Source organism: Anopheles marshallii, chromosome 3 (genome assembly GCF_943734725.1).
Source record: "Anopheles marshallii chromosome 3, idAnoMarsDA_429_01, whole genome shotgun sequence".
NCBI lineage: Eukaryota > Metazoa > Arthropoda > Insecta > Diptera > Culicidae > Anopheles > Anopheles marshallii.
Genome location: NC_071327.1, coordinates 39,780,805 through 39,808,752, shown reverse-complemented (window position 1 = coordinate 39,808,752; position 27,948 = coordinate 39,780,805). Strand labels below are relative to the sequence as shown.

At 43.9% G+C, this 27,948-nt stretch overlaps 1 protein-coding gene across 1 annotated transcript in view; it reads left to right on the top strand.

Moving 5' to 3' along the window:
- LOC128715709 (titin-like) overlaps nt 1-21,674 on the top strand; it is a 158,929-nt gene extending 137,255 nt beyond the window's left edge. The window contains exons 5-8 of the mRNA XM_053810621.1: nt 15,659-17,821; nt 17,941-18,327; nt 20,836-21,327; nt 21,421-21,674. Of these exons, the coding sequence (XP_053666596.1) occupies nt 15,659-17,821; nt 17,941-18,327; nt 20,836-21,327; nt 21,421-21,674 (3,296 nt within the window). The remainder of the gene's footprint in view (nt 1-15,658; nt 17,822-17,940; nt 18,328-20,835; nt 21,328-21,420) is intronic.
- Nucleotides 21,675-27,948: the final 6,274 nt, after the last annotated feature.

The following is a 27,948-nucleotide window of genomic DNA, read 5'->3' as shown; positions in this document are numbered from 1 at the left end:
ATTCCGGGCCACATAGCTGCCGGTTACGATCGCTGCTACCAACAGATACCACTGCAAGGGATGCCACTTACCCAGAACCCCAGACCATACTAAATCTCGACCACAACGGGTGAGTTACGGCAGAATCGTTCATCATCGTTATCATTATCATCGCCGCAACGGCGTCGAACGAATATGTCGGATTCCGGGCTCATCGTACTGCACAACGCTCCGTTCACGTGCTCCGGTGAAAGCCCGCCTCGCTCGTTCTGTGTGCCGTGACATATGCATGTGAATATTTTATGCAGAAGCACCGATTTTGATGCACCAACCGACCGTAGCACCAGTTCGGTCCTTTGGTCCCATCGGCTAGCTGGACCGAAACGGATGGCCTACGGTTGTACGGCGATTGTACACGGACAAATCTTCGACGATGATGGCGAATGGAGCGAATGCACTCTGCTAGATACATCATTCAGACCAGCGGAACGTAGCGGCAAGTGGCAGCACAGGCCCGGAAACCCGCTGTCTAGGTCCAAGGCAAATGCAGCCGCATAACGACATCGATCGACGAACGGGTCCGGAGGTCCCTGCGATGCGACCAAAACGTCGTCACTAGACCCCAATATTTAGCCTAGATAATTGATTAATAATCCCTCGTGGTAATGCTTTAATCTCCTGTCAATAATCGAATGATCCATCTACGCTGACGTCGCTCAGCCGGTCAGAACGATTACGTCAACCGACCGGACAGGCTGGTCAGCCGCCGAGAGTCGGAGGCCCGGGACTACCCGGATGTTTTCTCCGCCTGCATCTGTCAAATGATAATCATTTGTTAGTTCTGCCGGTAAGCATGACCAGCTTCTGGCACACTTTTGCTCGGCCAACGTTTGCTACTATCAAGCCTTATGGGCTCCAGGATATACGGATGCTTGAGTTGCCCCCGGACGATGCAATCGATAAACAATCGTTCGACAGACAGATACCTAAAGCGCTACCTGCAATTGCGCTTCTTCCTCCAATTTCCATCTTCTGTGTCCTATGCTGCTTTCCCACACTCTATCAGCGTAATCGGTTGTGATAATCATACCACGTGGTTTGCCCTGTATACCCTCTCCTCTGATCCGTCGGACCGTCATTGCCAACCGAACGATACGATACTCTCTGTTCGTATCTTGCACTGCATTAAAATATCCATTTTTCATCTGCCAACGTTTTCAGTCTACGGTTTCATCGATGGGCCATCCCATAAACAATGGAGAGGTAGAGAGAGAGAGAGCGCAAGATTAGTGGAAATATATTGCACGTCCGAGCCGAAACCGTTCGCCCAACATGACGGCGATGAAATGCACTGTTCCTTCTGTCTTGTGAAGTACAGTCGCCGAGCAGTGCCGTCATCGGCGGAACAAGAGTGGTCTCGTAGTGACGAAAGCTATCCTGCGTGATGCGTGATGATGATCTACGGCTTTTTATCTGTCTGTTTGTCCTCGGGGCCATTTCCACACTCTCACTTCACGTTACCTTGCCCAACCGATTGTTTATCTTATCCAGATACTCTTCAACTTTACCTTACCGCCAGGCAAACCTCTCGCTTCTCCAAAAATAACTATCAATTCGCCAATCACCAAGACACAGCCGAGGGCAGAGCCCCCGGAACGGTTCGGTTTGAGAATCGGTTTTGTTAACTTTGAAAAGAATAACATTTTCTTAACCCAGCAGCCACCAAGAAGGGCACAACTCAAAAGTGAATTCCATCTCCCTGCCTGACGGTGGGTGGAATGGGTGCCGAGCAGAATGAGAACAAACCATCATTTTGGGCTTATGATGCAAGTCACCATCTGGTCATTTAGCATAATGCTTTAATACATCTCTCACGTTATATCCCCCCGCGAGGCTTGTTCGTATCGTTGAGTTCAAGTCGTTCGTCGCAATCTTGCTATTGCTTTAACCTTTCGCTTCGCGTCGACCAGCCTATCGATGTTGGAGAATATTTTTCTAACGATGAAATTCTGTTTTCAACGTTGAACATTCACTTTTAACGCATGTAGACTGCTTTCCGAAAGGTGGGATGAATTGTTGCTGAACTCGCCCTCTTCAATGGGATCTAAATATTTGTGTTTTATCATTTCTATACTTCCGTCAAACCATGATAGACAGCTCGCGTTATTCTTGATAGGAATTCCTTTTCAGAATTCTGGTGAATTAAAAAAGCATAGACATTATTTCACTACTAACAAATTTACCCAAATCTCCCACCTTCCAACTTCGACGAGAATCTTGATATAAATTAACCTTCACTCTGATCTTCTATCCATGTTCAAATCATGACTTATTCTAAATACCATTCACTCACAACTGTCTGGTTTATAAACAATTGTGTGAAAACCACCCACTACCACCACTTGGTGGAAAACTCAAATCACCCACAGTGTATGTGGGTCAAACGGGTATTAAAATTAAACTCACCGGATTTTGGCCAGTCAGACAAAAAATATGCACACACTGCAACCTCATCCGCCGGCCATGCGAAAGGTGGTGGCGGAAAAAAAACCATTGCCTGTATCGCCCGATGAAGGTATCAGATTACAAAACAAAAATCACACAACAATAAATTCGTTTCATTGCTTCCCACCCCTCCAAAAAACAAAAACGATCACATTCGCACCCCCAACTGAAACCCATCTGGTGCCCGACCCAAACATCTCGCCCATGGCATACACTGGTCAACAATATTTTGTAAAACTTTCAAACAGAGACACACTACTTGACGCCATCCCACACCAGCGCTGGGAGCGTTTTGCTGACACCCGTGGTTTGCCACCGGTGGGGTCGGTAATGGCCCTCACCACCAGTCCACCGGGGGGATGCATAGATTTGGATGCAACACTCTAAGCACCCGCGAGATCACGTGGCGATCGCGCTCGTCACCCGATGGACGATGGTGTCACCCGTTGCACCGAGACTAGCTTTTAAATGGGAAATGCAAGAGCAAATAACTGTAGCAAAAGAAAGAAAAAAAAAACAAATCAAATGGAAAAAAAAACCCCGGGACATGACAGATGAGCATAAAACATTTCATCCACAATCGGCTGGCTTGGTTTCACACCAACGTACAATAAAAAAGCTGCCCATTTCGGTGTGCGGGATATGAAATGATTTAGAAAAATGCATCTGCACCGCAACAACACATACACACGCACCTCCATATTAATCCAATGGGGCGGGAACCGGGAATCCATTTCTACCTGACAAAACACAAAAAAATGTGTGCGAAAACAACGAAATGCAATCTAATAACAATATTGCAATCTATTGCAGCTACCTATCCGGATGGTCATGATTTTAACATTGTATATTCATGTTTCAAATGGCCATTTCTCTTTACAGAGCTGTTCCGCTCAGTACAGTTTATAAACAAATGTCCAATTTTCATCTCAAACCGATGCTGATGTGGCAAAGCAGAAACTTTATCCTCCCACAATGCATACCCAGAAACTATTTGCAGTGCCGTTCGTTTCGCCATATTCTTCCTCCGTGGATACTCCAAGTCAGTCCAATATCATTGCAACGCACTTGTACCAACGCGACCCAACCACGTAGAACGTGCGTTTTATTCTGTGTGTTAAATTGTTGCGAAAATTGTATTACATATGTAGATTACTATACGGCTCTCAAGTTGCATTGGTACTCTTTTCGAACTGTATTTATATACATAATTCAATGAGATTACCAGTACGACGAGATTGTTTTCATCCATATTTTACACAAATGGGGTTTACATTGTTTGATGATTATATTTAAATAACACGCTTGCTAATCCTTTACGGAGATAGGGTATAAATGACATTGCGTTTTAATAATGTGTGCAGAAAATATTTGCTATCATTTGCATTGAGTATTCCAACATTCAAAGGTAAATTGTTGGGGTTTATTTTTATTCGGTCCGCAAATAAATGACATGCCTTTTGGAATGCAATGACAGAATTTGATTACGACACATTTTGCTGCATTTCTTTAACTAAAACAAAATGTCAGACGTAATTCCACGATTAATTTGACGTTGACTATATTCTTCTTGAAGGGAAGCCAAACGATTATAAATTGATGGGACAAGGTCGATCACATGTCGTGACGAACAAAGCTGAGGCTATATGGAACTTATATAGTTCCACTACTCACATACGCCTCTGAGACATGCACTTTGTCCAACACTGATCCACTTAGCCGTGTTCGAGAGGAAGATGCTCAGAAGGATTTTTGACCCCGTATATGTGGAAGGACAATGGAAGAGCCGCTTCAATGACGAGCTCTATGAGCTGTACGGCGAACTTACTGTCGTACAGCGGATTAGACTCGCCAAGCTCCGATGGACTGGTCACGTCTGAGAATGACACCGGACGACCCAGTCCGTAAAGTCTTTTAAGATCGTCCACTTCTCCAATTTCTCGAATTTCTCGAGCCTCGACTAAGCATGACAAAATGATTCTGCTACAAAACAACGATCACTCTTTTGATGCCAACCTGATGAAAATGTATCTGAAAACGGTAAGATAATGAGTTCTTCCCGTTATTGCTGTATTTTCTAGGTATTGTACTATCAAAAATCGAATTATTTCCTTCGATGGCGCTCAATGGTTATTGCGAATCAGTCCAAATATTACAAAACTACCTAAAATTGGCTTCATTCTTAGAGTTATTCAAATGGTATGGGACTTTTTTTTAAAGAATCGGAGTTACCCAACATTTTTTCCATAAACCTATTTCCATATTTTCCATACGTCTTCAGAAACGGATGTTAAGTAAATGTGTGCACCTAATAGCTGCTATGCTATAAATGTACATTGATTAAAAAAAGTTGCCTAAAATTACACAATCATCATTTCCATTACGAACTAAAGAGAATTTTCAAAAACCTGCTAGATTTTACTAAATGATATTGCATTATACTTCTATCTATTAACCTAAACCAGATGCCAGTTGTATGATGCAAGCAGAACGTAGCCACTAGAACGGGAAATGCGTCCACTTGAACCGGGAAACAGAAGAACGCACAATCTTTTTCCCCGGGTCGTGCGTTTATAGGGATCGTTTGGATCTATTTTTTGCTTTATCGCCGCTAGTGAGAGGATGTTTTTTTTGCTGCTTCCCTAACAAAACGCCATTGTCTCTAGTGTATTGCCCGGTAGTTGTGCAGGGTGCACGTTTGGGATGAAAAAAAGACTAAAACTCATACACATTCTGCCCGTGCTCGACAAAACGGAATTATGCCGGTGCCGATGTTGGTGCATCGAAACCGGATGAATGAAATGAGCCAACGAATCGTCTTGCCGGTGACCCAAAATAGAACCCTCTATAAGCATCGGAGCTCCCGATGGCGTTGGTATTGGCTGCTTCCATGCAGACATAGGGACACACGCATGCATTTGACAATGTTTTGTTTCAGTCACTTCCCAGGTCAAACACTTCCCCTGGCCAAGCTTACATGATCGACGATCCGGATTACCGATCTACAAACTATTTTTTACGATGCTGTACACCTTTCTATGGAGCAAGGAGTCGAAAAAAAAAATACAACGCTCACATGAATACACACTTTTGCAGCGATTCGAACTGGTTCTAGAATAAAAAAATCTATGCACAAATGAAATACCCACCACAGTTGGCTCTGAGGCAAACATGTGTGGAATTGATTTATACCGCGGCTTAAGCCCCCGACGTAATTTAGGTTAAACTGCACCGATGCATATGAAATATCAACAACTTCAACCTAAGCAATTTCAAAGAATGCACCCCACGCCCTACAGGTCACCTCAAACATGCAACAAATGTGTGGGACGAGATCGTCGGACGAGCAAACTGAAATCCCCAAAATCAATTGAGCACTTGGTTTTTAGGGACTGTATGGGCCCTTCCATAACCATACCTCAAATCGAACTCGCCCAGTTTTAGGACCGCTCATAAAAAGTCGATAAACGAGTGCAATTTGTAAGCAGCTTGTAAGACCACGTCGTTACGGTTTAAATTATTCCACATCGTACCGTATTTACAAGCGGATTTTTGGGGGGATTTTCAACGGCCCAAACCGCCCCAAAACCACCGGTGTCCGACACTCAAGGCACACGCATAATTAATTAACACTAAGAACCACTATGTAATCTCCATTACACAAACCATCCTACCCTGTGATCGTTTAACGAATGGGTATGGCGGTTTTATCACCCCGAGACCATTTATCAAACACAGTTTCGATTATCTCGACAAGGATCAGCTTTCCAACTAGAGAAGGTGGAGTTTTGGTCCGGTATTGTTTCATTTTTCCTTTTCATCATCGTGATGATGATGGTGGGTGGTGTGCGATAAAAATATCAGTACTTCTATCGCGTGCCCACGAGACCAAACAATTGGATTATGTTACGAACAATCAATCACCATTGCGAGGACTAGAATGTTCCGAATGGCCGCGATAGTCGGCAGTAGTGTTTTCGGTTGTGACTTTTGTTTTTCATCCGTAGGACAGCCGGTCTATTTCAGGTTCTCGATTCTAGGCGTACCAACGTGCACACATTATACCGCTTGCTATTTACCATCGTTACCATGCATTATTAAAAGGAGGATGGCAATCTCGAAACGCCGATAACCCAAACAGCGAAAGCTGAGCTACTTCAAAATCTGTGGCATCTTACTACTGGCCTGCAACAACCTGGCGCACTCTTCGTGGCATCGCTTCTGTAGCAACTTACGACTCAAAACAGCTACCAACGAAGAAAAAAGGGCACTGCTGCTTTCTATCATCGGTCGTTCTTCTACGAACGAGTTTTATCGCCCCACGGGCTACACTCCGAACCCCGATCCGTTATCCAAATATCGTTAATCGTTCGGGCTATATTACTTTCATTTGTACGCCACCACCATCCACCCCGAAAACTGCTCCACACTGCTGCTCGGCACACCAGGTCTCCCGAGGGATTATTTATATTTTACTAACGATCGGATTCTGCAGACCGATCTAGGGCGAATCACAACCTACACCATCGGTCGACCGTCGTATGGTTTGTGTTTAGCAAGAAATTAAGTCAACGAAAGCGGACGGTTGGTAACGGTCTCCAGACTACCACCGCCACACATTGTGGACTATGACTATCAAATAGACGGAACCGCAGAGAAAACGATTTCAGATTGTAATATTCATTGATAGTCGACCCTCTGGCCACGGTGCCTCCCCTCAAAAAAACTCCAACAGTAAGAAGTAGATTTCGTAATTTGATAAATGATTGGCCAGTCCGCCGGACGACGGCTCCACCTTCCATCATTCCCTGTCCAACACCGTCTGTCAGAGCCCGACGGATGACGGATTAAGAGCTAAAACATTCTCCAGGAATTCGAACCGGAACGAAGGTTACCTTTTGGGTCTCTGCTGTATCAAACAACGAACCGGCCGCAGATGCGGTTCATTAGTGTTATTTTGACGTGTATCGTTTCGGCGTGTGATTAATAAATAGAGCGAACGTATACCTTCGCGCCGAAACAGAACACATCGTCAACCTGGTCAACACGGTTCACGCTCAATTTCACCGATCGGCCCCGAGGACAGTGCGAGGTGCCTGACATGTGTCGCCGTTCACAGGGTAGCACGAAATCTGTCATCCGTGTACAGCCGTGTATCGTTTGCTGATGTCCTGTCGGTTCGTAGCCTCATCGTTTGTTATCGCGATGGAGGTCTTAATGCGGGGTCTCCGGGCTACTACCAGGCTCTTGGTTGACAATTTAATGCCACATTTACCCGTACGGCGCTTCGGAAAGCTTTTGCATAAGGACCATTCCCTCTTGCTTTTGCCATTGATGGTAAACGATGGTGATGCATTTTTCACCCGATTAAAGCCATCCCCTGCTTAATGCATCAATGCAATTGTACGTCAAACCTAGCACTAGCATAAATAAATTCGAACTAAATCCACGTTGCTTGAAACGTATTTTACTTTAGTTGAAGGGGAAATTTACTTGACAACTGAAAAAACTGAGAAATAAATTAATTAAATAAATAAATAAGATACAAAAGAATTCAAGAATTTTTTTCCAACTCTTCAAATTAGTATTTAAATTTTCAAATTAAATTAATTGTTAACTTGAATACAGCAAACACATTTGAATATAAAACAGCGCCAATGAACAATTTCAGCTACACTCATACGTAGCAGATAATGCATTCTTAGTACAGCAAATCATTGAGTTACGATGAAATTAAACCGTTGTTGTACTGAGATTAGTGTTTCAAGCTCATACCAAAAGACCACAATCGTTCCTCCCTGGATTGCTCTAAATCTAATTCAACGGCAAAGAGAAACGGATCGGAGTTCAATGTGATGACTAGCAGACGTTATTTTCCTCCTCATACGTCTGAAGCTTTTGGTTTTATGCTACGATTTAGGGTAGGTTCCCCGATGTCAACGTTAGCCTACGACGATATCCTGGCGACGGAAGGTTTAAGTTATCGGTTATTCAAATATCGTTATGAATGGCATTCATCCATCGCATGAACATTCATTTTGGCGATACCTCCAAAACCTTTACTCATTCGTGCTTTTGGGCAACTAAATAGCGAAAAACTTGAATAAATTGATGATACGGAAAAATGATTAACAGGTCTAGAGCTCCAGCCTTCTTTGCATTTTGATAAGGCACATAACTTTTCTGGACGAATTTGTATAATTAACCCAAACAACTTTCACTGATGGTGTGCACTCAATTCTGTCCGGTTGTAAATTATAACCTTTTACAGTTTTCTTTTCAAATTTCCATTCTTTCGTCGACTCTGTGTGTAATGGACATTTTGATGTGTTTCATACACATTGACCTAGTCAAATGGCATGGCAAATCGATGCTATTTTCATCACTCCACGAAAGCGTCCTTATTACCAGTATGTTTTATATTCTAAACATTATTACGAAAATTATTCACTTGTGGAGAACCGTCGCTCCCTTACTTATTGGATGTCATTTCGAGAACCTTCATGTTACCGTCAAGCATATGCTCAGAATTTCTGCAAAACTCAAGTTGTTTACCGAGAACCTACCCACTCCGGTCCCGGTTGTGGTGGGAGAATATCATTAGAGTTAGATAACTGCTACTGCTGCTCGTGTTGTGTGTACCCGCAGACAAATTGCAAAATCCCACGTGCAATTTGTGGCCCCCGGAGAATCGACTTTTTCGTAATACGACCAGCAATGTCGTGTATGCACACCGCGCTGATGCCACGAAACTCTCCACGGTACAGCACGGAAGGGAGGTTCGGAACAAAAAAAAAACGTCGCAAACTTTTTTGCTTGTTTTAAATCCTTCCATTGCGGAGCAAATGATAAATTACTCATCCCTCCCATCGATGTACGCGCCATGTGAGATTATCTCTCTTCGGTCGTTTTGTCACATTTGTGCATAAACCACTTGTGCACGTCACAGCCCGTCACCGAACCAAACCAGCCAGAACCAAGTAAACTCTCTACCCCGACCCAACGACGCAACCATCGCTCAATTCGAACTGCCTTCAGGACGAGTGTCATCCTTTCAGCAACTGAATTGCGTTGCGTTTCATTTAATTATTCACGGGAAAAAAGTCTAATTGAAGTTAATTTATGCGCCAGGCGGCCTCTTCCGCGAGGCGTACACACATACACACACCCATCACTTGACTCACACGCAATCACACGGAAGCGTCCGCACCGTGGAATGGGGATGAAAAAGAAATTAAACTTTTTTAAATTAAATTTAAACAGACATCGCAATCGGATGCCAACTTTGACGCAGCCTCTAGCGCACACGCAACTTGTGTCACACGTAGCTCGCCTTCCCCACCCGGACGAGCCAATTTCGAAATTGTCCAAAAGGATTTTGTTCGATTAAAAATCGTGTCTTTCCCGGCTCCGACACTGCTTCTCGTCCTCACATACATGTCAAGTTTACTTTTTTTCTTTCGACGTGCTGAAGCTCAGTACGCGGCGTGGCGGTTTCCTTTCGGAATTTGTTTTATCGATTGAATACAAAATGCTCCAAAAACATCCGTCGGCCAAATACTGCCAGAATAAATTGACAAACGTGATTTTTCCGATTTAGTCAATTATAAATTCAAACAGCATCCACCACCAGGTCCGGCACGCGTCCGGTTACAGTTTGTTACATCAGTTTAGCCGTTTTGGTGGACCATTCTTTGTTTGTTTTGCGATGTCCTTTTTACGGTTACGAGTACAGCATTTACACTTTTGTGATTTAAATTTTTGCTGGTTTTGCCGATTGTATATCATACTTGTAGTTATCATATTTTAACATGCGAACCTCATGGAACCAGTAAATGGATGGAAATAATGTACTAATATGTCTGTTTTTTTTTTCAAATTAAAGTAAAGTGTAGGCTATAAGACAAAGAGAAAACTGTTTGAAAATATCATACCGAAAAGCAATTTCAACATTCTACAGAACAGTACCGAATTCTTCAATGGCCTAACGATAAACCACCAGCAACGATAAAGCGTAGGTGCTGTAGGTTACTGCCCTGTAAATTAAAAGGTCCTGGGTCGAAGTTCATTCGGCCTCCTACGTTCATTATACTCATCATCATGCGTAATGGATCACCATCCTCAAGGAAGAAGCGCCTGGACATGAAAGTACATCAACACTATATTATCGTACAAAAGATAGACTGGCCAACCGTACGGTGTACCGATGTTGTTTTCGTTCGTTCACATCATATTTAAGACTACGCCGGCTGGTCTGTTCGGTTGGATGCTCAACCTTGTCAAAAAAAACACTACAGGCCCGATCCGATACTGCAGTGTCACATTATCAATTAAAATTCTCCGTCAAGACCCGCTACTTGTCGACTCACCCTCCAAACGACCGGTACATGGCGCTTGGGACAAGATCAGACGAGGTCGAATCGGGATCCAACACCGAGAAGCGACCACGTTGCGCTGCCTACCTGTATGTACCATACGAAAGCAAAGCAGAAAGGGAGCGCTTTTCGGTACAACTCTTTGCAAAAGTTTTGCAAGCCACAGGGCGACGCGTAGGATAGTCATGATTTGCTTTTATAAGCAACTTTACGCATTTTTATGCTTATTTTTACCTTTAACTCAAGAGTACAGCGCAGGTGGGTGTATGCTTACCGCAAGCAAGTTCGGCAGAATTTGTTTGATTTTGTGATAAATTAAGACTGGCGAGCGTAATGTTCAAACCAACCTTTCTGAATACAAGAATCAAGATCCACAGCACTACACCATTCTTGTTACAGGTCCGCGATATGCTTTAAACGCAACCACCCTTCATGTTTCGTCTGTTCGGCAGGTTTATTTTTCCCATTGGAAAATAAATGCTGACGTTTTCCCGTACGAAGGTACGCAATCAATCATTTATCGATGAAAAATAAGTATCGTCAAGTATGCACCTCGATAAAAATGATAACGGGTACAGCGGCATCTCAAGTACAACGAAACGAAGTGGGGAAAAAATACTTTGAGTTCATAAAAGGCTTTCGCAAACTTTTTTGCGCCCTGTCACCGTTCACAAACAATCGCACACATGTGAGCAAACACTTTCAGCTGGGAAAAAAAGGAAATGACATGCCAAATATCTACTTGGGAGATAAGCTCTGTCGCGTCCGCCCCTTTCCCTGTGTCTGCCCACACCGCACGCAACTTACTTCCGGTATCTGGTCGGGATAGAAGTTTTGCATTCAGTCAACACCAAACTTCAATCAACGACTGTCGTCGTCAGCTTGATCGTGTGTACCATAGGGTGAAAAAGATGGAGAAAGCTTTCTCGAGCAACGAAGAACCACCCTATGCGACCGAATATGCGGCTCGGTACGCCTCCCCACGCTACGCCATTTACTGTCCCTGTCCCCTGGCCCGGATGACAGAAGCTCGGGTACCATGAGGAAGATTGATGTATGAACAGCAAAAAGGATTTATCGCCTGCCGAACACGAGAATTATTATCCCACTGAAGGAGGACTGGTGTCTCGTTTCTCCGTGCTCCGCTACGCTGGTGCACGGGGGTTTGGACCAGGACGACATCGATGGGCCTGTGCATATATGCTTTAGTATAACCACAACAGTTCGCACGCATACCGATGCCGATGCTGCCACTGCCATGACGAACCGGTTCGATATTCACTCCGAAAGGGATGTATGCTGCCATGCGAAGAAAGCCATCCTTCAAACGAACGCGCACGGAGCATTGAGAGTCAAGTGTATTTACTCCTCTTTCAAATCGTGCATTGGCTCACGTTCGTGTCCTTCGACGCTCATCGGGATTGGACAACAAAGGGCCTGCAAAGGGAACCGAAACCATCTTCTATAGACACAACTATAAACTCTCTGCCCCTTTTCGACGCATTCCATCCGATGACCGAAGCCAGTATCGAATGCTCCAGGCGTTGCTGATGCTAGCACACACCAAAGCTCTGCCATACCTCGGCTCGTTCGGACAACGAATCCGAATTGATAATCACTCCTATTCCCGTAGCAAGCAACGGGAACAGCTGGCCTAGCATAGCAGGATCTACCGCTCCTTTGCATCAGCTAAACTATACAGCTCACATTTCTTGACCGACGTCCCAAGTCCTCAATTCGGTCAGAAATGAAAACAACGATTCATTATCACGCCCAACAACCGTCGAGGCAATGAATGCGTCTCGGTTCTCTGCGTAGCACCGATCCTGACGATGTACCGCAGGAACCCGAATCGCCACGAAAACCGAACGGTTGAAGCTCTCGCTGCTGTTCTCCCCCTGTTCCCTCCCCCATCTGTTCCTCTCGCTCATCGTCGATGATCACACCATGATGATGATTCTGGTGAGGTTGAGTGCTTGCTCAATGCAGTCATGAGAAACTCCTCCAGGGTACATTTCGGTTAGTCGTTTCACTTCGTTCCAGCAGCTTTGCTGTACCTCGAACATGCATTGTCGAATTTTGGACTGACCAGAACCGAAGGCCCCAAGAGTAAAATTTAGACCACCCCAACTGCGAATGATTGTTGTTCCGTAGTGCCGAGTAACCCGGGTTTCGAACTACCTTTCGAGGGAAATGATACACTTTTCTAATTTCGAATTCCTGATATGCTCGCCGCAACAGTACACGGGACACCGTGCAGTTTAACGAAATTTTCTCCAATCGGTTCTTCAACACCCTACAGCAGAACGGTTCGTCTATTGACGAGATCGGTTTGCAAAAAAGGAAAAATCCTTGGTTAAAAATGTGATCCGCTCACTGGTTTGAAACGGTGGATCGTTTCGTGTTTCTATCGCAAAACGGCTTCCTGGACAACCATGGACTGCCATGGAGCCTTGATTTACGCGCTCGTCTAAATCGTCCAACGGTCGGATGATGTTGACCGGCGAAAGGTAGGAAAAAGTTTTGTATTGAAGTTACACATCGCAGTACGCACACTTTCTGCCGCTAACACCAAACAACCCCACTCTTGAGCCTGTGGAGGCAACTCTGGCAGGAATTCTAACCACTCGTTTGACATTCAACCAAGAGTCCAGTCCAGTTTGCTGTGTCCAGGTTCTTCTGATGTACTGTAATCTGCTGGCGTGTTGCATTTGCCTTGATGCACCTGTGTCTCTTCTTACCGGCGGTCAGACCGACCAACCGGGTACGTGCTAAACGAGAAATGCAACTTGGGGGAAAAGCAATTTCAACCAAGAAGCGAAAAAGTATTATGAAGCACTGCACATGGAAACACGTTCGGCACGCGTATATCGTTATGACTAATTGCATTTCGGACCGAAACGGAACAAACCAGCCGACGACCCATCCGACCGGTTGTTTCCGTCGAGAAGTGTATCTGCACACCACTTCACCGCGTGCCATACATGTATTAATTGCATCCGAGTCAGGCAACTTCGCCAGTTTCAGCCACCCGAACCGGTTTCGTTCTTTTCCCCGGGGTCCCCGAGTCCCACACGGTATCATCTCCAATGCTGGCAGTGGTTAGGCGGATACCTTGATTTGTTGGCTAGCGTGTGCCCGTTTTTCGGAATGATGCTGCTGCTGTTGGTGACTGCAGAAACTGCCAAGAATCATCCGCACCACCATCACCCCGAAACCCATCGCCCGACGGCCACTTTGACACGTGTCAATCAAAATGGTAACCGGCGCTACGGCGCGATGAAGCTACTTGTTGCGTCCCGCGGTGAGTTTTACTGCCGGTTTTTGCACAATGTCTTGGCAAAAGGGGCTGCACGAATGGGCGTAGCAAATGAAATTATTTAATATTTTCAAGTGCTTGAACAAGGCACGCTGCGAGAACAACGAGAGCAAAGTTCCCCGAGTGCCGCTGTGATTGACTGGTAAAGTGTTCGAAACAGCAACAATTAAGTTTAACACAAATTAATGAACTCGAAACATTCTGTCCAATTTTAATCAGTGCGATCAAGGATCCATCCCCACAGGGATGGCGTTCTACGAGGGCGAATTAAAACTCCACTAGCACTAATAGTTGATAGAAGTTGCACGTATTTATTATTTACAATTTCGTATCATATTAGATCATCTATATAACCTGACAAGAGGGCTTTGAAGCAGAACTTCACCAGACCACCCAAAAACACTAAATCATAAATAATTTCAACCCATTCCGAAAGGCTGCTAATTTGTTTAACAAAATGGTTCCCTAGCTCCATAACTGCATCTTCACCTACGAATGATGCCAATAATTTGTACACCATCACCGTAATGGTGCAAATAATCGTTGACACCGATAGAACAAATCCCTGCAACACATTTTATCTTCACTGGCACAGGTCATCTACAGCCATTACTTTTATGCGCCTTGGCCACTTCAGCTACACCCTAATGCTGACAAAAAGACCAATAATCCCATCAACTCTACAATAGGAGGCAGAGCGTACGATCGATAGAAAAATCACTGCGACAATACATTTCCATTTGCTAGCCTCAATGGGTCAGAGGGATACGGCCGGAAGTACAGTGCCGTGCGCATGAAGAAGTGCTTTCCATTTGCACAAACGAACGAGGGCTTCAAGCTATCTCCCCTGGGAGCTACTTTACAGCAGGACATGCCAACAAACTGATGAACGAATGCCCGTTACGGGTTTTTTTGCCGGCCACTAGTCAGTGCTGCCCGTTCGAACGGATGGACATTGCGCCATGAGAGGGAGAATAACTTGTTGAAACTTTCGTCCAACACCAAACCAAACTGACCTTTTGCAGAATGATATAGAAAAGAAAGGAGAGGAACAACGACACGGACTTGCAAGTGTCACTACAAATCGGTCCTCATTTACGGCAGGCGCTAAGCTTCGCCGACTCGTTTCGTTTCCAACCCGAAGAAGGCAAGTAATCCGGTGCGGGTTGAAAAACAATTCGACCTTAACATACGGATATTGCAACAACCCGATGCTTGCCTTGCACCGAGGGCCGCGCGTTCGTTTGTCGTTTGCTGTATTTCTGCAACAGCGACGGTTCACCGGATTAGCGACGCGACGAACGTGGACGGCATCGAGGTGTCAAGAACATTCGCACGAAAACAGCACAGCAACAAGAACTCTGATCCGTGTTAAAAGTTATTGCGCACATAAAAGCTAAATGTTCGCCATTTCAATGCTGACTTTCGCTAACATTTATTGTTTCTTTTTTTTCTGCTCCGTCTTTCTTCCTTGTTACAGACTATCCGAGGGTGAAGGTGGGCCCAGAAAACCCGCTACGAGTCGAGCGGGACAGTACCGCTTTGCTGGAGTGTGCCGTGGACTCGAAACCGAAGGTGCCGAACGTGCGATGGACGCGCAATGGACGGCTCATCAGTTCCTCCCCATCCCATCCGATACAGCGTGTTTCGGTGCAGGACGCTGGTAACTATGCCTGCTCCGCGGACAATGGGTTGGGTAAGGTTGGTGAACAGATCATTACGCTGGATGTACTGTACGCACCGATCGTGGTGATCGAATCGAAAACATGGGAGGCGGAAGAACGATCCACCGTTACGATACGCTGCAATGTCACCTCCAACCCGCCACCAATATCGATCGAATGGTTCAAGGAGGGTAGTCCGGATTTCCGCTACACAGGTGACATTTTGCAGCTGAGAGACGTGAAGGCAGAGCATGCCGGTAGGTACGTGTGTCGGGCGGTCAACATGATGAAGCCTTACAATGGAAAAATTATCGAACGTGTCGGTAATTCTACCGTGGCACTATTGGTCCGTCATCGGCCCGGTCAGGCCTACATTAACCCCAGCAAACCAGTAGTCCATGTCGGTAATGGAGTCACGCTGACCTGCTCGGCGAACCCACCCGGTTGGCCCGTACCGCAGTTCCGGTGGTTCAAGGATGCAGTCGGAGAATTACTGTCCACCACCAAAACTATCTTGGCTCAGGGCCCTCAGTACGTGATACCACGGGCACATCTCGGTAGCGAAGGAAGCTACCACTGTCATGCCGTCAACGAGCTGGGTCATGGTCCAATGGCCACGATCAACCTGGAAGTTCACCAACCGCCACAGTTTATCGGCAAAATGCAACAGCACATGACGAAGCGAGTCGGAGATACGGACTTTTCGGCCACTTGCCACGCGAAGGGTAAGCCTCGGCCGATGGTACGGTGGTTAAAGGACGGCCGGGACATCACCACCGATGCCAACATGTATCGCATCAGCACCAACAATAATGATGGGCTCAGTGGCATGGTAACGGTGCAGAGTACGCTGCTGTTCCAAGGCAAGGCACGTCCGCACAAGAATCAACTACTTCCTAGCGATCGTGGCACTTACACGTGTCTCTTCGAGAACGAAGTCAGTACAGCTAATGCAAGTATGAACCTTCGCATAGAGCATGGCCCTATTGTGCTGCACCAGTACAACAAGGTAGCGTACGAAATCAATGAAAATGCGGCCGTCATGTGCCGTGTTCAGGCTTACCCGAAACCCGAATTTCAGTGGCAGTTGGGAACGAACACGGCTGCCCTGTCGATGTCCTCTGATGGACATTACGAAATCAATACCACCACCGATAACAACGACATCTACACGAGTGTACTCCGCATCAACCGGGTTAAGCACGAAGACTACGGCGACTATACGTGCCGTGTTGGTAACTCGATCGAAACGATCCGAGCACCGATTCGTCTGCAGCCGAAAGGACCTCCGGAGAAGCCAACCAACCTTGGAGTGGCTGACGTCGGATCGAACTACGTATCCCTGGTTTGGGATCCTGGCTTTGATGGTGGCATCACCAGTACTAAATTCTACGTCTCCTACCGCAAGGTGGCCATTCCTCATCACGATCAGGTCAAGGAGGACTGTGGCATTGTGCAGCAGGTCAGTTCGGAATGGATGGAGTACGACTGTCAGCGTGACGTACCGTGCAGCGTAACACCACTGGATCAGTATCAGAGCTATGTATTCAAGGTGAAGGCACAGAACATTAAGGGAAATTCGGAGCCTTCGAATGAAGTAGCAACCACGACGAAGATTAGTAAGATCCCGGTACCGCTGCACGTCGGATTCGATCCAGACACGAAACAGCTCGGTCTAAACATTGGAGCTACCTGTCTGGCCCTTATCGCCGTCGTTGAAACAATTGGTTTCCACGAGAGTCCCATAGCAACGTGGCAAGTCGTGCAATCTATCCCGCTGGCAGTATCTGGCAATGGACCAACCTACAAGGAGCAGGTACTGGAAAACATGTACTCCGCGCGACGATCCAGCGGTCGATCGATGGCCAGTGATGACGATTTTCCGATGGCTCTGGAAGAAGAAATTCCACCGAAAGTGCGCGTCAAGCTGTGTTTGAAATCGAGCCATGAATACTGCGGGGACTATATGGATGCAGAAAGTGAGTACGAATATTAATGTACAGTAAGACTTGAAGCCTTGCTACTTAATTTCTAGAAAATCCCTTATAAAACATCAACTATATTAACTTCTTTCACTCCATTCCCCCTGTTCTTTCAGTTGGTCCTGCCCTGATACACGACTCTGCGTTCATCGCTACACCGACGCTTATAGCGATCGTTGTTTCGTGTGTAGTGTTTGCACTGTTCGTAGGACTAATGCTAATGTTTTGCCGCTGCAAGCGGAATCAAACGAAGAAATCAAACCAATCGAAAGACTACGAGATGGACTCCGTAAGACCGTCCATAGTGGCACAGCAAAGTCAAGCTCCACCGCCCTACTATCCCACGACTACCGGGCTTGACAACAAAGCCCTCGAGCACTCGATGGATCTCGCTCTAGCACTCGAGGATCAGAAAACATCCGTCTACGCAACGCACAACGGTTACGGATATCATACTGGCACAAGCATACAAGTAGCTGGCCATAGTCTACCAGCTAATGAATGTAAGTAATATGATGCGTACGACAATCGACAACGTTGTTAACGATAAGTTGAATTGTTGAGGTTGACGATGGTTTTAATCTACTTACATAATTCAAATCGCAGCTACATTATTTTAAAGGTTACTATTTCTTATTTTGACAATAATGTTTCAGCTCGCTAGTTTGTTTTATCTAGTGTAGGTTATTGAAGCATTAATTAGCTCGAGACATTCAAATGTTTGCCAGTTTCATTACTGCGCTCATAATTCAGTAGCAGCGTCCTCCCGTATTTATGTGTTGCTGTATATATCTTGTTCATATAACATCCACTCATACAAAACACGTCCACAAACGCAACACAGTAGACGATTAAATGAAACGTAGCACTAACAGTTGCCCGACCATTCCCACTAATTTTGATGCTTCTTTCTTTAACGATCAACTTCCTTCGGGTCCCACTCAAACGCCATACAAACCGACATTTTTTAACACCCTTCACTGCCATTTCTTCTCTGCGGTATTGCTTCTACTAATCCAGGACTAGCAAGCGCCATAACTTCCATACCAGCAGGTAAATAGTTAATAATAATAATACAGTCCCAACCCCAGTATCCAGTGTTTTCTGCTGTACGTTGCACTACCGTGTTGGTTTTCTATGCAAATGTCTAGCCTAACTGCACCAAATAGCTATGGTTTTGCGTTTTGCCACCCGGAAAATGCTTCGCAGATCTGTCGAACGTGTTCGATGGTGGAACACAAACGAGTGAAACCTATCAGGAGTGGATTGTTAGTAGCGAACTCGTAGCGATACGTTAGCTGTGCTTTCACCCCGAAGCTTGATCACCGTAATTGATTGTCATTCGGAATGCTTTAGATTATTCACTACACTGTTTGCGTGTGCTTTACCACATTTACGTAACCTTATTCTAGCAAAAACTATTCACTAGAGGTAGAACTAGCAAAGCTGCACAGTGCATGATTGATTGCCACTATGAGATGTGATCATTATATAGTTTTAAGTAGTTTATCGGATGAATCTGATTCAGATTTATGAATTTTCATGAATCCCTCGATTAAATGAATTATTCTGATTCAGTATTCAGAAGTTTCATGACTTCTCAATATTGATCATGCACAAAGATTCATGAATATCCAGTGATTCATAAAACCTGCTGAATTCCTGCTGAATCATAAGTTCTAAAAGATTCATGAATCGTCAAGAAATTCGTATTTTACACATGTATTGTTTTTATGTACGAATTATTTACTAAAATAGTTGCTAGTAATACAAATTCGGATTATTTGAATGTTGACGGCACGTTAGGCTTATTTCACCTTCAATTATTTCAAAAATTGTCTATTGAGAATGTTAACTAATCATGCGTAAATTCATAATTCTTAGCGATTCATTAAATTACGATTCAGCAAGGAATCATGCATATGTTGAGAGACGACTTATGATCGATGGTTCTTCAATGAATAACTCTTCTTAAATGATTCATTAGACATTTATGTTCGACAACACCAGTTTTATGTTTCGCCGTTTAATTTACTGTATCTCTTTCGTGTGACATTCTATACGTACAAAAACATATTGCAAACTCTTGCACAATGCACAATGTTACATTGCTTCATGACATCTACACCATTCAGACAAATAGTTGTTCTATCGGCTCACTCCTCTCAATCCACTATTGTTCTTCAACAAACATGAAAATGTAAAAAGTCAGAACGATAACAATAGTACAATGTAACTTTTAATTGAATTTAATGCGCATTCCATTCCGATGGTACAAAACTTCATGGATGCATATATTTACACAACGCTTCACTGAACACATCAACACTTTTAATGCAGCCAAATGAACTTGTTGGTTCAGTTAACTTGAAACTTGCATGTGCCCGGAATCCTGCCTAACAATGGGAATACCGATTCTGCTACAATTGAGCCGTATTTAAATGGAAGGAAAAATCCCTATAAAACTGGGCCATGCATAACAAGCGCCATCCCAACACTGACACACGCTCGTACACACGAATGCGCGAAGCAAAAAAAGGAAAAGTTACATTGTTCAGTTCAGCCTCAAGCACAGCACGCAACGAAATCCTTTCACTTTGTGTTGTCCCCATGTTCCTATCATATCCCCAAAGAATTTAGCACGGAATGCAGACACAAATGCAACTCTCGGCTGCCTACCGGATGTCGTTTCTGCTGTTGTTTTTCTCACAAAACCGTGGTGCTCCGGTTTTACTATTAATCCCTTATCCAGTATTATGTCTCCAGACCTGGCTGAATATGACTTTATGCTCAATGGTATACCAACGAGATGCTGTGCACATTTCCACCTCATGCTCTTTCGCACTGTTGTTTGCACTCTGTATTGGCGTAGAGAGTATTTTTTCCCTTTGCTTTTGTTTTACCACAAATAAGCTTAATATTAAAAGAAAAAAACACAAACCACACTCTTCTTTTCTTTCTTCCACTTTCTCTTCGGTCACCGGTTACGATTACGGCTTTCATCGCCACAGGGGTCACGATGGGTTACACGGAAAACAGTTACACCAATTCCAACAACGGAGGCAGCGTCAATTCACAGGATTCCATTTGGCAGCTAAAGGGAGGACCACCGCCATCAGGCGGCTCCACCACGATGACCATCGGCATGCAACCACTATCGATGGCCAGTCTGCATGGGGGTGGTTCCGCGTATGCCACCACCACCACCACTACTACCGCTGCGGCCGGTACGGGTACGCCCTACGGGTATGATCCGATTGCCACGCACTCGAACGTGTACGGCGGTGCAATGACGATAGCGGGCGACGAATACAACCAGTACCCGCACCAGGCGGCCACCCCCAGCCAGCACGGTGGCGAAGACGATTATCTGCACCATCACCACCATCATGCGGCGGCAATGCGCCAAAGCCAGAATCCCTCCCGGCAGCAGGAGTACTGTGGAGATTCCTACGCGTCTGTACATAAAGCAAAGAAACGATTAGACCAGCCATCGCATTTCGGTAGGACACAAAACCTACGCCCGGCCCCGGTGTAATGCATTTCCACTAATCTTCCCTTCCCCGTGTCCCTTCTTCGTGTCACTGTAATTGCAGACTCATCATATCACGACGTTAGCGGTTTGCCCGATCCCTATCTGGATCAGCAGCAACAGCAACAGCTGCAACTGCATCAGCTAGATCACGAGGATAGCAAATCATTGCTTCAGCTTAACCACACGCAAGACCACGGCAGCTTACACCTGCACGCGCAGCAGCAACCGCAGCCAATCTACGAGGACAACCTGGAGAGCGGCTACTCCACACCGAACTCGCGGAATCGACGCGTCATACGGGAGATAATTGTCTGAGAACAGCCCCGGGTACGGTTCGCTGATAGCGGATCGTGCCTGTAGAAGCTGGAAGTGTAAATCCATCCATTTCCGGTTTTTCTTATTTGCTTTCAACATTTAAAAACAAAAACAACAAACGAACACAGCCCGCCCATCCGCCCATTTGCATCCACTCGCCCCGGGGTAGCTTCCAGTGCATTCCGACGCATGGCTGGCAGCAAAGAGACGGAACGGAACTAGCGCAAATTGCATCGAACGCATCCTTTTGCTGGGAACGATTTGCATAAATTGATCGCACTAGCGGTGCATCCGCACACGAAGGGTTTAGCGAATATATCAATTAAAAGCTAGCCAGTTGATGAAGAGAGCAGCGGTGTACCGTGCATGCCGTAATCATTCTACAAATTAGAAAGGTTAAAAAAGCGCAACACAACACGCGCGCTGTTTCTGAATGCAGCTGCAATCGATGCTCTTCTCCTGTCCTTGTTTTTTGTAACTGCCAGCTGCATCAGCTAATCGCATTGCGTTCGTGCGAAATTATGAATGTATCTCTATTCATTATTGCTTCATCGGTGGCCTAGCATAAAAGGGGGAGGGGATCGACAATTGTTTCGTTGGCACAACAACCATCGACCCCGCAACCGCAAGAGGACCCAATACACGTACAAAAACAAGTACACGACACGACAAAAAAAGAAGCTCGCGTCGAACACAGGGTGGTCATAAAACCAACCAAACCACCGTACTAGCAGCTAGTATGCACTACACTGCGGTTTGCTAGTTTGTTGCCGTTTTGCGAAGCTAATTGTTTTAGTTTGACACTTTAATTTAAGTGCTTCGGTGTGTTTGCCGACCGGGGGACGTGCGCCTGTGATCAGTTTGACTGACAAAACGCGCGCTCGAAACCAAAACGGGACAATCTCTTGTGCTTTTTTGTCATTCATTACAAGCAGCACAACAACAACAACATGTCCACATTAAATTACATTCAATTTGTGCGTTAGCAAGAACAAATGGTAAACACACAGCCAGACCGTTTGCAGATTACCACAAAATGACTGATATCCCGACTGAAATTAACTACTCAATATGGGTTTATAACATGCTGTGCTTCGCGACGGACGCAACGCGACACGGGAAACATCTCACTGATGTTGCGTTTTGAACATGACATTATTTGTACTACCCTGGCGGTACCTTCCCATTGGCGCACACACTCCCTCTCATACACCCTAGCGAATATTATACGTATTTAAACATGTTTCTATACCAATGATTAGGATTAGGTTTCTAGAGTATTTGTGTGTGCTTGTTTTTTTTTGTTTTATCTCCCTTGCCATCGCTTGGCCAATCGTCCAGCATAGTGAATCAAATACATTCGCAACGTTCCAGTGCACTGATACCCCAGGGCGAAAGGACACCATTTTGGCTACTACCACTACTACCGCTAGTTACGATGATACGGGGCTCCAACACGTACTAAAATCGATCAACAGATGCAATGCGTAAGGAATTACGCTTCAATGGGCGCCCTTCGTCGTAAGAGAAGCTGTTTTACGTTATCTTCAATACGTATTGTAATACAATACGGGTTTTGCTAACTAGGTACACTTTTAATTGTATGGAAGAGATAAAAAAATATGTGCCCTTAAAATCGAGAACATTACACAGCGGAGTTAGTTTCTTTTTTAAACCCACTTCGCAATGATCGACCTAATCGTACAGGTGTATAGGAACCAACAGGTGTATAGAGAAACAAAGAGACAGATCTAGAATAAAGAGCGAATACCGTTTATGTAACGCAAAATATTACGCGCGTAACTGTGTGCACTGTATTTGCGTTAGATTCGTTTCTAAAGCCCTGGACGTTTAGAATGCGGACACACATTTTTCGCTAGAAATCGGTCAATTTTCAACATATAAAAATGGTATTTACATCAAATCACAGGTGTTATATTGAACTTTCATTAACGGTGTACGGATGAATGCGCGAACATTTTTTTTTTATCAAATCTGGTCAGACAATATTTTTTACATTGAGTTTTACATATTTTTTTAACAAAAACCTACCTAAAATCCATTTTTTTTATATTTCGTCATCCGTAAGAATACAACCTTAGTACGTCGTCGAAATCTGACCATACAACTTTCGCGCGTGTGTTCTGGCGATCAAATTTCGCTTCACAGCTCTGTATGGCTGGTAGCTTGCTGTTAAACAGATTCTTTTGACGGTTCACAGTTCCTAAAGTACGATTTTGTGGAACCTTTCGAGCGATGCTTTGACGCTCCTGCAACCGCTTCAAACCATAGGTGAACGTCAAAACCGCAATGTTGAAGAATTGTGAAATTTTTCTTTCGTATTTGAATCGGTAAGGTGGAAACTAACTCATGGCATTCAAAGAAAGTTCCACGCATTCAGCCATACACCATTATTATATTACTTTATAGTTTTTTTATTGTAAGTATCATAAAATAACTTTGATTTGAGGTAAGAATTATTTTTCTACATTGAAAATGGACCGAGTTGAAGTGTGTGCGAATTCTATATGGACACGACTTTAAGTGTATGCGCGTGTTAGTATGTATGTGAGTGCCTGCGTGTGTGGCGAAGGATTGGCTTGTGAGATAGTGTATTAGTGTCCTTCGGAGTGAACGATTGCTGAATGCCGGTGCACAAAATGGATTCCAAAAGGGAATTCAAATTGAATGGGAAAAAGGTTTTTTTGTTCTAAAATACACACACAAAGCGACGCGTACCACGCTCGAAAATGCAGCAGAAAGCGTTGAATTGAAGTAAAAGTATACTTTACCACACACAACCATCTGCAAAAAAAATGGAGAAGAAGCAAACAACCAAAACCTACAACTAACCACTCTTTGCTAAAACCACTCACACACAATTGCACGAACTGTTTGTTAAGAGGATCTACCAAAAAAAACTGCACTCACCGATATAGAACCCGATCCGGCGTAAGATAACCGTAGTTGCATAGCACATTGTTGTCGACCGGTAGCAACAATATGTTGAGCAGACTTGATCAAAACATTCTTTTCGTAGGACGTGTAACTTATACCATCCCATTGCCGCCTCTCGCTTTGCACCATTTTGGGGCTAAGTTTTTTTCTATTTAGTTCCTACCATTTGCACATACTGCTGTATATCAATGAAGAAGTCGAAAGGAAAATGAAAGGAACGTACGAATATGCGTGTTTGATTTTTCTTGCTGTCCTGATTTACTACAAAACAGGTCATTGTGGGTTGTGCGAAACATTTCTTGCCTAAGTATGTACGTCCATGTGTCCATTTGTGTTGTGCGTGTATGTTTGTGTGTGTGTGTGTGTGTGTGTATGGGAGGAAGGGGTGTGTAGGAAATATCGAATTTATCTACGCCAAATGGCGCCAAATTATTAAACGTGCTATATACAGAAAATTCAAACCATTGGTCGAAACACAATGTATATCAAAAGCGCATCGGAATCAACACTGCATTCAAACGAAACAGATATTCCCCAACCTTCGCTATACACACATGGTTTGGGGGCATGGAAATTCAAACATGTGGGCTCGTTGGTGTGAACACATACGAAATGTACCGGAGCAATGAGCGCTTGCAGTGCAAACCTTACAGTACGAAAGACCTCTTATTATTTGCTCCAAACTCCTTCCATTCGTCAATGTTTACGCTTTGTTTTAGCTACCGAATGATCAACTCACCAAAAGAAAATCACTCAATTAGCACTCAATGCACGGCTAAAGGTGTACGTAAATGTTCGGAAACAAGTGATAATGTTATGCATTAGCATCGTTTTATGTTTTATTAAACAGTAGAGGAAAAGAAACACATGCAAAAATTCAATACCAATCCTCCAAACTGCACAGAGTGTGGTGAATTTGTCACGAAAGCTTTTCCCAGTGGTGAACTTTCTGCCATCTTACTGTGGCGCCATCTGATGGCTAATTTGGAATACTTTCTACAAATAGTTCCATGTGTAGTCCATCGGTTGTTTTGAGGAACTTTTATCAATTCTTTTGCTTCCTTTTTACAAAATTTAACTAAAAACGCTACATTACTTTTGTAAAATATTCGAATTACCTTACATTAACAAAATCTCCCGAGTGCAGCTTCAGCAGTACATTCTCATTCGCATCATCCTTCGTACTTATTGTTTTATGTGTGTGTTAATAGCTATTCGAAAAATGATCTCGATCGCACAAAAATGTTCGTTTCCTACGCGGAAAACAAAGATATCGTGTCTAACAAAATTAGACAAAAATAAAATTAAAAAATGAAAGGTGGCCAGGTTCGCTACACATCATCATGCTGTTTTTGTATGAACATACGAACGCTAATTTTAAACAACTCAATCTAGATAGATAGGAAAGCTTTTGCCCGCCATAAGATGCGAAACGAATCGTTCGAATGATACAAGATGTAAGAAAGAAACCAACTCGTAGAGAAAGTGAGCGAGCGAGTGAAAGGATAGAACCGGGAAATAGAGCAATGTAAAAACTAGCCCGTAAGTGTAAACATTTAAATATAATTATTTTAAATTGTAATGAATCGGAAAAGAAAATTATTTTCCAGCTGAGATTGTTTCACTTGGAACGAAAAAAACAAATCACTGAAACCTATACAACCACATCAAAGGAACGCTAATGTAGAAATCTTACAACATTAGACCAGAATTGCAAGGTTGTCGGCCGACAGAGGGGAAAAAACATACGCAAAGTGTAAATATACTCTAGCAGTAAGATCCCATCGCATAGAGGAAAATTAAAGCGAATTCTCCTATCACTACTATTACCATGATACCATGTGGACACACAAAAGTCACGTGCGAGATTAAAGCAAATTATATAGGCAAAACTAAACTGTACGTTCACACACATAGAGCATACGTGTAGGGGAAGAATTGCAGGGCAATTTTTTTTTCGACAAATGAAAAAAGAAACGATATGATTAGGCCGCTCCGCATCAACATTGAAACACATTCTTCAAGATGAACGCTCCCGAAAGGAGCTACACAGATGTAAAAGGTAGAAGGTGTTGATTGAAAACCAACATGGATTGTGTTTCTTGTTTTTTAATTCTACACAGGTAAAGAAAACAAAACTGAACAAAAACTGGAAAAATGATATTTTAAATAAAGCAAAAAACTATGAAAACATAATCAACGTTCGTATCTTTCTGGGAAAGGTCCTTCTTTTTGCCCGAAACCCGTCAAAGCTCCTGAGAAATATTTACTCCACGCTCAATAAACTTCCTTATTAAATTTCGTAAATAGTTATTTCGCACACAGCTATTTATCAATGTTTTCCTTTTACTAGGAAAAAGGAATTTATTCTCTCCACAGCATGTTGCTCGATGAATCACAACTTTTCCTATTCTGTTGCTACTACTTAATAAGTTCGCACTTTACTGCCGGCACTAATCTTCCCCAAACGGCACAGCGCGAAGGTGTAAAACTATGAGGCAATGAACACTTTTGCCAACTCCGGTCATTGTAGCTCCAGCATTCACGCGAAGGTGACAAAAGTTTTTCAATATACAATTCACCTTGCAAAACACTTTTTTTCATTTTCTTCATCCCATTATGATCAGCAGACACACTGGGAGCTTACGCAACTTTGGCACTGTTAAGTATTGCTAGGTTGTTGTTAATGTGCATCTTAATCTTCAATGCCGTTAGTCGCTCTACATGGAAAGGGGCAAACGGAAAGAAGCAAACAAATTGTCCGTACGCTTAGTTTGTTTTACGTACAGCCTTTTTTTCTTTTCCCTTCTTTCTACCTTGGACTGGTACGGAGCTAAGTAAAAGTTTTCCCTCCAAAGCTTACGGTAAGTTTTCTGGTTCGTTCGTGCTGATAATTAATTGCACTTCCCTTCGCAGCTTAAATCCTTTTATACACGTGTTTTTCCATTCCAAAAACAAAGATGAAGATCGTTTCACAAGATACTAACTGTTACGTGGCACAATTAACCGTATTGCACACATTCCTTCCCGGGTGTACAATGTTACAGGGATTTTTTTACAAAAATATATCCTCTTTATCTATCATTTTAAAGCATAAAAACAGCAGAAAGTTTAATGAGAAAATATTTGTTTCTGAAGTTTCAGTGGGAGATAATTCAATATACAGTTATGATGTCACTTTTATGTACCATTTAAACAAAGGTTCACATTCTCAGTCGTGATAAACGTTTGTTAACTCATATAGTCAAATAATACATGTTTTCTAGTACTTTACTTACAAGGAAATATTTTTAGTTATGCTCCTTTTGTAATAATC